The sequence below is a fragment of the Rhipicephalus sanguineus genome, chromosome 7 (assembly GCF_013339695.2).
Source record: "Rhipicephalus sanguineus isolate Rsan-2018 chromosome 7, BIME_Rsan_1.4, whole genome shotgun sequence".
NCBI classification, from domain to species: domain Eukaryota; kingdom Metazoa; phylum Arthropoda; class Arachnida; order Ixodida; family Ixodidae; genus Rhipicephalus; species Rhipicephalus sanguineus.
In genome coordinates, this window is record NC_051182.1 from 153233753 (window position 1) to 153244549 (window position 10797).

At 45.7% G+C, this 10797-nt stretch overlaps 1 protein-coding gene across 1 annotated transcript; it reads right to left on the reverse strand.

Annotated features, from left to right (window-relative positions):
* Positions 1 to 4475: 4475 nt before the first annotated feature.
* LOC119400955 (uncharacterized) lies at positions 4476 to 10427 on the reverse strand. The gene is made up of 3 exons (XM_037667833.2): positions 10141 to 10427; positions 6708 to 7017; positions 4476 to 4801 (listed from the first exon to the last, which is right to left on the reverse strand). The coding sequence occupies exons 1-3, from the start codon at positions 10425 to 10427 to the stop codon at positions 4490 to 4492; spliced, it is 909 nt and encodes a 302-aa protein (XP_037523761.2). The 3' UTR covers positions 4476 to 4489.
* Positions 10428 to 10797: the final 370 nt, after the last annotated feature.

A 10797-nucleotide genomic window follows, 5' to 3' on the forward strand; every position in this document is an offset into this window, starting at 1 on the left:
TCTGCGAAATATGTCAGCGGCTGTGACGGCAAAAACCCACAGGGAGCGTCCATATATTTGCTATACCTCAATAAAACAAACATACATTCATTTTATTAAAAAAAAGAAAACAAAGGCCCTCATGACGAGGGTATTACAGTACAAAATAAGTAGAGTGAGGAATGGCGTACAAAATTCATTTTCGAACAGGTAACAAAAGCAAAACAGTAGCAGAAATCATCAGAAACACACAGCAAAGAACAAGAAAATTGAAATTCTAAGATTAGGTGGCAAGTTATGCGTGAATAAGATCTTTAAATTTGCTAAGGTTGTGTTCTGTGGCAATGGCTGATAGTGGCGTTCCATTTGGTTATTGTGCGCGGCGAGAATTTATGTCCATAATAGGCAGACTAGAAGTTTATGCGTCTGACTTTATATTTATGATCCCGACGTGGGTAGATAACTAACGGTGACTGAAAGAATCATCGCGAAGTGAGGAATGATGATAAAGCTTACGGCAAATTGACAACTGGGAAATTTTACGTCGAAGTGCTAGGTAGTCCAACTCAGCTTTGTTCTTTAACGAGGTGACGCTACTGTAACGTGAATAATCAGAAAAGATGAATCACACAGTACTGTTCTGCTCTATGTTATTGATCTCCGAATGCCAACGTTTTGCTCTCTGCAGACGTGCGCACTTGGTGGCGATACGAGTTCGTGCGAAGTCAGCCCCATCTTCGTGGGAAATGTGACTAGCAAATCGCTGTGGTGGTCGCGATGGCTGGATACGCTCGTCTGCCACCCACGAAGAAACAAAACCGAAGGACTGGCCAAACAGATATTGGGCAAGCTAAAGTTCCAATCAACCGACTGATGGAGACATGAGCGCAGTTGCTCTGTTGTGCCAGTTGATGGAGATATGAGGGCAGTTTCTCGACGTTCCTCGTGCCGCCTTTGACCATGCAGTGCCCTCACGTGGTGAACTGACGCGAATCTGTCTTTTACTACTACTTCGCGTTCTCAATTGTTGCCTTCTTCATGCTTTATCGCTGTTCTTTTTGCCGCCCAAGGGGAACACGTGTTCTGTTGTTGCAGCTTCATTTTGACCTTCAGTCTTGCTTTTGCTGTGCATGTTCTGATGTATGCTTCGGGCAATATTGCCAACGTGGTGCTCACCGAGAGACTACTGAGCAATCCCTAGCGTGATGCTTAGAGAAGCGAACCGTTGGGGAAGCATGTATTTAGAATTGTCCTTGTGTTCGTGTGGATTCATTTTTCTGGTGTGCACTTGTTTTTTTTTATTCTTTTCCTTTTTGGCAGACGCGAAAGCCGGAAGCCAAATAGCGAAGACTTTGCCTGTCGTAGAATGGTAGTTCCGTTCTGTTGTAAACTGCTGTGCTTTTCTGTTCTTCGTTTGCCTTTTCTTTTAAGTGTTGTCGCGTCATTGACGGCATATATGAAAGGTTATTTTGCCATGAAAGTTTATTTTACCATGTTTGAATATCGTGCATGTGCTCCCAGTGCATCGCCGAATAAAAAGAAAGTTTACAAACGCCGTAATCTTCAGGGAAGCAAATCATAAATCTACACGTCACGTGGTTTCAAGGAATACCAACGTGGCGTTTTGTACATGTTGGTAATCGATTTTTTAAAGAAATTATATAAGTATGCATTTTGAAGTGTAATATCGGTGGCAGGAGGAGGAGGAATAAACTTTATTATCAACCAGCAATTTAATTTCCTTGGACTAGGTGCAAAAATTTTTTTCGTTACAAGTAGCGCCTTTGTTTGTGCGTTCGCGTTCCTTCTTTTCGTCTGTACATTGATTGCGCTTATATCTTTCTTGAAAGCAGAGACTACCGTACACGGTTTGATGCCCCCGAGGCGATTCCAGGCTATGAGAACAACGAAGGGTACATATCAAGATAATTTGATAGTGTAAAATCAATTTCATGCGGAACAATTGGCGAGGATCTGCTTACGATGAACTTTGAGCCATGTTTTGCGAGGTGTATGTCGGATTTTGGGTTCGAGACTTATAACGCGTTGGCGTGTGTTTCTATATCTATTTCTTTGTGTACTTTTCTCGCTGTATTCCCTTTATTTCCGTATTCCTTTCTTTTTCTCTCTCTCTCTTTACTCGTTCTTTTAGATGTTGTCGAGTCATTGACGGCATACGAGCGACTGATGCTTCAATTTGTCAAGAAAAGGCGGTTGTGTGAAGTGCATCGGCTTCTCTGGATTTGTATTTTTCAATTCGTTTACCGGACTTTACGCCTATTTATCACGCAGAATTACTTGCAATTGTTTTAGCTTTACGTAAATTACCCTTATCAATATCGGAAGCCGTCATTTTGACAGACTCTCTGTCTGTTCTTGATTACCTGCATCAAATTTTTCAAATACTTCAGAAGTATTCTATTCTCTTATTCCAAGACATTTGCGCCTTATTCGCTTGGTTTGGGTACCAGGTCACTAATGTTTAACCCTCAGTGAATACGCGGATGCACTAGCAGCAGCATTCACGATGGTCCTATAATTTCTATATTGCCGACGTTGGCGTTTGTCTCTGCGGCACGATTCGAAAAGTTTGCCACGTCGGATAACTTCGCTAAGACTGCTTTGTCGGCATTTCAGTTTCCTGATCTTAATTATTCTTGGAAAAATCGCTGGTGCTTCACTAGAAGGGCAGAAATATCAATTACGAGAATACGATGCGAGTCCCGCCACTAAACTTTTACCTACACAGGTCTGGTCTTGTGCAGTCACCTTTATGCTTCCACTGCAATGAAAGTGAATTTCTGCACCATTTCGTCTTAACATGCAGATTGTTTAGCAATCAAAGGAAAAGACTTCTAGATGAACCCCACCGAAGGATGGGCCTAAATGTATCACTTCCGGTGGTTCTTTCCTTTGGCGCTACTGTACTGGGTTTTAGCCACAGGAACTCTTGCAATGCTGTATTAGATTTCCTACGCGAGACAAAGCGAACTGAATGTTAAGGTCATGTAAATTGTTTTTTTCTCCATTTCTTTCGTTTTTTTTTCTTCACTTCCTTTCCTTAATTAGTTTAATGAGTTATCTGGAAAGGTATGTATTTCTAAACAATTTTAGAAAAAAGTTTATATAACAAGACACCTCCCGTTTCATGGCCGATCCCCCGCGGTGGGTTGCGCCAGTTTACAATTAGGCATAGAAAAAAAGCATTTCGAAATGTTATTCAGAAACTTAAGAATTAATCTGTATTCTCAAAATATTCTTTCCCTTGGGGCGTCTTCTCTTAGCTTCAGCAACAGACGCATCTGCTCAGCCCTACGCGAATTTCTCGGTGAGACACGAAGAATTCTCTGTTAACTTATTCCTGAACAAAATGTGGTACTCCAGACTTCCTTTAGCCAGCAACTGCGGCGGACCCCCCTTCGGGGGTTGTCTGATCGGGGTTCTCCAGGACCAAATAAAGTTCATTTCATCATCAGACTTCCTTTCATTCATTCGTTCAGTGTTTCTCATGTTGTCGTATTATTCTGCTCCTTAATCCATATCGACAAGTCATTCTTTAAATTTCGTTTATTCTTTCGGCAATTGATTTATTCCTGATTATTTATTTTAAAAAAAAAACCGCCGGTTTCACAGCTGATCCCCCGTAGTGGGTAAGAGCCAACAAAAGAGAACAAGCAAGCAAGCAAGCAACCAACCTTCCGAGTTGGCGGAGCGAGAGAGCGCGCGCCGGGCGCACATGTTTCGGTGAGCGAAGAAGATGAAGAGGACGAAGAGAAAGCGCGTCGGCCTGATGATGATAGCCTTTCGCGAAGGCGAATCGGGGCTTTGCCATGCTTAAACTGTGAAAAAAATTTCCGATGGTTTGCTTTCCCCGCGGAGGCTGTAAGAGCCCTTGCGTTCAACACTAGACATTCGTGAGAGATTTCAGACAAGCAGCACAATGTTCAAATCAGGATAATGATGGTGACGGACAGTCATTTACTGAGCCAAAAGGTAACCTAGAGAATGTTATTGTCTATATCTTGCTCATTTGTATGACGCTGCCGTTTGCGAGCCGTAAGGGGCCAGATAAGGTTGGTCAGGAGATTGCTGGCTTTAACTAACCACTGCCCCTCTACGCACACTCTGTATAACCAGGTCTGCATATAACCATGTCTAAATGTAATATTGGCGAGATAGTGAGACTGCCCATATATCAAGGATCTGCACTAAAGCATCGGAGACAAGGGACTCTCTGGAGATCACGGCTCACTTTTTTTTTGTTTTGATATAGGGAGGCGGGGTAGTTGTTCTTACTGACGTGGTTTTTGAGACACACTGGTACCGCTCAGATAACGCGGCTTTCCAGGTTTGTCGTAGTCAGGGCTGTTCATGAGGAAGTACACTCGCTGGGGTGTACTGGTAATGATTAGGTATGACGACTCTCACGGTTAGATATAGCGGAAGTAAACGTTGTTTGCTGAAAAAAAAAGCTGCTGAGGCAGCCAGAGAGTTCCAGAGAAAATGGATCTCAGAGTCTGAGGTAGTGCGGGCTGTTCTCCGGCGCGGCCATCATTTCGTTCCAGAGTGACAGCCTGGACACGTTGAGGTTTGGCGGGTACGTGTAAAAGATGACGGCGCCGATGGTGTAGAGCATGGTCATCGTCTCGTTCAAGGCGATGTAGCTGGCGATGTCCCGGACCTCCAGGTCACCCGTGACCAGGTGACCCTCCTGCTCGCTGGCGTTCTGCGCGAGGGCCTCGATGCCCTTCTTCTTGGTCATAAGCACGGACGATGGCCGGCACGCAGCCGTGCTCCAACCTGTCCCGTGACAGTGGATCACCTAGGGTGAGAAGGTAAGGTGTTCAGATGAGGGCTGTTGTCTAAAGGATGGTTCACACCTGCGACTAGCACCGGTCGCACGACCATGTTAGCCGCAAAGTGACCGGCCGCAAATGGTTGCAATTTACCGGTCGCAAAGGGAACGCTTTGCCTTAGTCGCTCGCTGCTCGATTTTTCAGTCGCGTGACTGAAGTCGCAAGCTTCTGAATCAATCGCATGCGCAGGAACAAAACGTCACATTATTTTACGGGGCAACGGCAACGCGAGCAGACGTGAGTTCTGTGGGGCGACGGGTATGCGTAGGTCGCACGCAGGCATGATTATCGGTCGCCTTGAGACGCCTTTTGGTCGCCACTCGCAAATGGTCGCGCGACCAGCGCTGGCCGCAGGTGCGAACGAGACGAGAACCCCGCGGCTAGTACCAGTCACGCCACCATTTGCGACTGCAGCGAAAGGACGGTTATGCCTATGACCTAACGAGGCACTCATTAAATTACGTTGGAGCTCTCGGTTGATTGAAATGACGTCGTGACATGACGCCACGTGTTTTGACAATTTGTTCCAGTATGGTGACGCCACTTAGTGGTGACGTCAGTGAGGACGGCATGTGACGCACGTTTAGTAGCATTTTTCGACTCATGAGACATACAAGGCATTTAACCTCAACAAATAGAAGTACATTAACAAATGTAGGTATGAGGTACTTCCTAACTAGACTTGACAGTAATCCAATTAGGGTAATGAAACTACACTAATTGAATTACGTTTCGCTCTAATGAGTGATGTAGTGAGATACCTTGAGTAATTTCAAGAACATTGCTCATTACTTTCCCAATTACCTTTGAATGAAATACAGCATGTCCTCTTCCCTTATGGCATAAAAAATACAAAAAAGAACGAAAACAGCAGACAAGTTACTCTGAGTGCCACGCCTCAAGCGTGGGCAATTGCACAAATATCTACGGGATTTCATTGTACATGTGCTCCAAATAAAGTGTGTATGATTTGTACATGAATGATGAACGTTTATTTGAAGTAATAGCAGTAGTAGTACAGTAATAGTAATGTAACGCCATTACCATCAGTCAGCTGTAATTTGTATTGTAACTTTTTTTTTTCAATTAGAAAAGCAGTTAGTAATGTAACGTAATATTTAGGAATGAAAGAATGGAATTTCGAGTGCTGGCTTTGTTTGACTCAACCGAATGAAGACCAGCAGATAATGAAGCAAAGGAAGGTATTTGGTACGGTGAGCTGTCCGCTCGTTAAAGGATCACGTTTACGTGATGGCAGCTGGGAAAGAAAAATTGCTGCCCCGCCGCGGTGGTCTAGTGGTTATGGCGCTCGATTGCTGACCCGAAGGCCGCGGGATCGAATCCCGGCCGCGGCGGCTGCATTCTCGATGGAGGCGAAAATGTTTGAGGCCCGTGTACTTAGATTTAGGTGCACGTTAAAGAGGCCGAGGTGGTAGAAATTTCCGGTGCGCTCCACTACGGCGTCTTTCATAATGATATCTTGGTTTTGGGACGTTAAACCCCAGATATTATTATTATTATTATTATTTAAAGAAAGATTGCTCCACAGTCGCCGTCATGGCTACGAGCGGCACTGACTAACACTCCCAGGACTTGCATGCACATAAGTACTCGATCAAGTGGACGAGAGGACGACCGCCGCCGTAGCTCAATGAGTAGACTCGGTAGAGCATCGGGCGCGTTATCCGAAGTTTGCAGGTTCGGTCCCCGCCGGCTGCAAGTTGTCTTTTCGTCCTCTTTACTTTTTTCACATCTATATCACAATTATCACAATGCACTTATAGCAGTACTATTAACGCCCCGTATACCTTCATTTGCTTCATTATCTGCTGGTTTTCATAAGTCTATTATTTTGCCATATCTGCTCCTAACCTGCGGTTGGTGATCCATGTGAAGGACCCTGTAGTTGGGCAGGTAGAACGGGTGCGGCAGCACCCCGTCGTGCATGTGCACCATCAAGTCCACGTTAGGGCAGTGCTCTAGGATCCACGGCACGAACGCCAGAAAAGTGGGCGGAGTCTTCGGAGATCCCGGTAGCGGAGGGGCGGCCGTCGCGTAGCGGCCGCCTGGCACCACGATGTCGCGAGCGATCCTGCACTCCTCCTTTAGCGAGGGCGGAAGCCTGTTGCTGTTTTGACCCATCATCCGGAATACGGTGAGCCAGTGGAGGGGACGGGCGAAGCTGCGCCGCCGTAAGGGAAGAGAATTATGGGCGGGGGAAAATTATCACTTATCATTAGAGGATTTAGGTCAGAGCCGCTATGCTCGAGGTTTGTCCGTTTGTCGTGGAAAGAAAACTATCGTCCTCATGCCCAGCTTGCCTTTGCCACGTCAAGCAAAGTTAACCTTATATGAGCCTACTAAAGCCAAGGTAAATATAGCCAAGCCTAATTAGCCTAGTTGAGCAAAGCAACACCTAATTAGCAAAGCATTATTAGTTTAATTATATGAATACCTAAATATTCCTAATTAAGCCGAATTCAATTATTGTGGCTAGTGTGGTCAAGCTCGGCAACTCTTACTGAGCCAAGCCTAGTTTAGACTAAATAAGCTAATTAAAACTAAGCCTAATTTGTTATCACCTAATTAGCTAGTTGCGCCCAGGTTGTGTACATAAATGAGAGTTACCCGAGACTAAACCCAGATATGCTAATGACCTATTTATGTTATTAGGCTGATTAGGCTAATTCAGCTACTTGAATCATGTTGATTCGGTGCAGCTACGTGATTGCTATTTGATACCCAACCGATACCGTTGGATATGCCAGTGGCGAAAACTTGGTTTACGAGAGAGATCACGTGAACACTTCGTGAAACCGTGTGTGGACGCACGTATCAGTTGACCTTGCAACACTTAGCAAAACATAGAAAGGCCTAGCCAAGCCAGGACCAGCTAGTTGCCAACCAGCTCTGCTATGACCCAGCCTTGCGGCTTAGTGCAAGCTGCACTAATTTCTTTAGCTTGTCCGGTATTCCGTTATACACAAAGATATTCACGGAATACCGGGTTACCGGACTACCGTATAGACATCTCGTGACGCTTCTTGCAACCAAAATTACAGACCCCTTTCATCCTTTTCTCCTAGTATCTAGAGGCAGAAAAGTATAAAAAGATAGCTCATTCGGTATTAAGCCGTTGCCGACAATTAACACACGCAAAATAGTAGAATGCACCCGGTTACTGCTATAATAATTCTCTACTATTCTGGTTCGCCTTAGCGCCGCCAGATGGCCCAGCTGTCCGGCCTTTCTCACGCTTACGGCTACGGAGGAGGCCGGAACTGGAAACCGCAGGTGAAGCGGAGAGTTCGGAATTAAAAATTGGGGGACCCTTAAGCTTCGCATTTATAAGTGCATACTTATTAATGTGTGTTGTTACACACACGAACAGACACACACAGACATCTATAGTAATGGTACAGTAATGGTGCAGTCTTCGGTCTGTGGGACACTAGTCTGCAAAACGTCTCCATTTTATGTATCGCTATTTTGGTAACAACAAACTTGGAGTACGACGCGGGCATGTTAAAGAACCGCAGGGCGTCAAAATTTCCGGAGCCCTCCACGACGGTGTCCCTCATAATCATATCGTGGTTTTGGGACGTTAAACCCCATGTATTATTATTACTACGTGGCAGCTTCAGAAAAAAAAAAACTTTAGGCGACCCTGATGTAGTATATAAGTGTTTTTAATGGCGCTGGCCCCTAAAGCTCAACTTCCAGGGTGGACGGGGGATAATTTCGTTGTGCTCCCGGAGAAACATAATGTCGCTAGCGCCTTAAAATTCAACGTACAAGTATTACTTGTTCAGTCCCTTTACAATGGCTTGATTGTCCGGCAAATGTCCCCCTTCGGTCATGGGAGATATCAGAGTCAGATTAGTCCATGGCTCGTGTGCGCCGACCACCCTGCCTGACGTCACGCGCACCCTCCCAACACGCTCATATATTCTTAGTTTAGACTACAGCTCAAATAAGTTAAATGCAGTCGCATCAACGTAAAAGCTGTAGGAAGCCTGAAGCAGTGATTCACCTTCCCTTAGGCGACGCTGGCGCTCCAACCGTGCGGTCTGCGCGGCGTCCATGGCGGGAACGGAAATCTTCATTTGTGATGCATTGGCGCCCTCACCCCTCCTTACTTCCCTCCTCCTCACCCTCACTTGGTTTTCTCACCTAATGCTGTACTATATATACATGGTTATGCCAAGCCTTAACCTTTCCCCTCCTCCTTTCCCTCTTCATCACCCTAAATTCCGTTTCCCCTCGCTATACTGTACCACACATGGCTATTCTATGATTTACCCTCCTCCTTACCATCACATCACTCCTCCTCACTCTCACTTCCGCTTCCCACCCCTTGCTGTATTATACATGGCTGTGCTACGCTTTACACTCTCCCCTCCTTTCTTCCCTCATCCTCACAACCTCACATCTCTCCTCCTCATTCTCACTTCCCTTTCCCGGCCCCTATCGATACTATTACTATACATGGCTATACAATGAGTTATCGATTTAGGTAAGCTTGTCTTAGCCTGCGTTACGCCAAGCTACAGCATGAGACGACAGCCCGGGCCCCTAAAGCGCGTCGCACTTAAACTACAAGAAAGACTGGGCACGAACAAGGCTCTGTGTTCGTGCCAACTTGTGCTTTTTTTAGGGGCGAAGCTCCTCTTAGTCTAACCTTGTCACGCGTCCGGCGTAAGGCGTAACCGGCCCATCACCGATCCTTTGCAAACTGCCCACTACTTCGTCTTTGCAAACATCCCCCTACGACCCATCACCGATTCATCACTTCACCGACCATAATGCCGTTAAACGAAGGGGGGAACGGAAGCCACGTCTAGCTACCACTTACGATTAATAAAATTTCTTGTATAAATATATACAGTGTTTGTCACGTCTTTGATGATGTACTGGGCTATCGCTTTGATTACTGCTGAGCGAAACCACTGAAGATTTCACGGTGTAACTAACCATGATTGCTTCAGGAGCTTCGCCCAAGCTCTTCATCATTCACCCGTGGATATGCTGTGAATTTTTTTTTATTTGCGCTGTAGCCTTAATGTGTTGAACAAGCTAGCGCATTCATCAACCTTACTAAGTTCTCGAAATTAAAAAGTTGCGCGGAGAAAAAAAAATGACACGTTCACGTGAAAGGGTACGGGACCCAGAGCTTTTCTCCGTCGCCTTCCATGTGAAAGAGTCCGTTCTTTTTGCGCAACCTTTTAATTTCAAGTATGTTTAACCCACTAGGCCAAGACCGAGTTGTACTAGAGTACCTTACTAAGTTCTAACTTTCGCCCACCTGCGCCTGCCGTACGTCAATCGCGCGAAGGAGCGCTCCGCCACGTTCCCGAGCTCGGTGTCGACGACGAACAGCACCTTGACGAGCTCCTCGCGTCGGCATATCTCGAGCACGGACAGGGCCTCGCAGTAGTCGTCCCTGAAGAGAAGGTCGCGGTGCACGGTGCGTCTCGCGCGGAGCGCGAATAGGCGCATGTCCGCCCAGTACGTCCACACCAGGGAGACCGCTAGGACCGCGACGAAGGCCCCAGCTCGGATCGAGGGAGTCCGCAGCACCGACGGCGACATGGCGGTAACGAACGACGTGGCTGGTTGCTTTCTCAATGATGATGATTGCGAGTATGGTAGGGGCATTCCTATAACGTGGCTCATACCCAAACTAGCGGGACTTACGGAGCTTGCTCGAAATGTCATATCAAATACCGAATCTACTCCACAACTATAACTATATCCGAGAACTTTTAGAAAATGGTGCTGCTAAAGGCAGTCTAAATAAAAATGTTAAAATGTACTTACTCTCTTGTACTGTGCCCTCAAATATTATCAGTTAGAAATATTTTTTAGTGTTTTGTACTTTTGTATAATTGTGTAGGAGTCACTTATTTATTTCAATGTATATTTTACATTCTGTATTGTACTTAGTCTTTTGACCTAATAT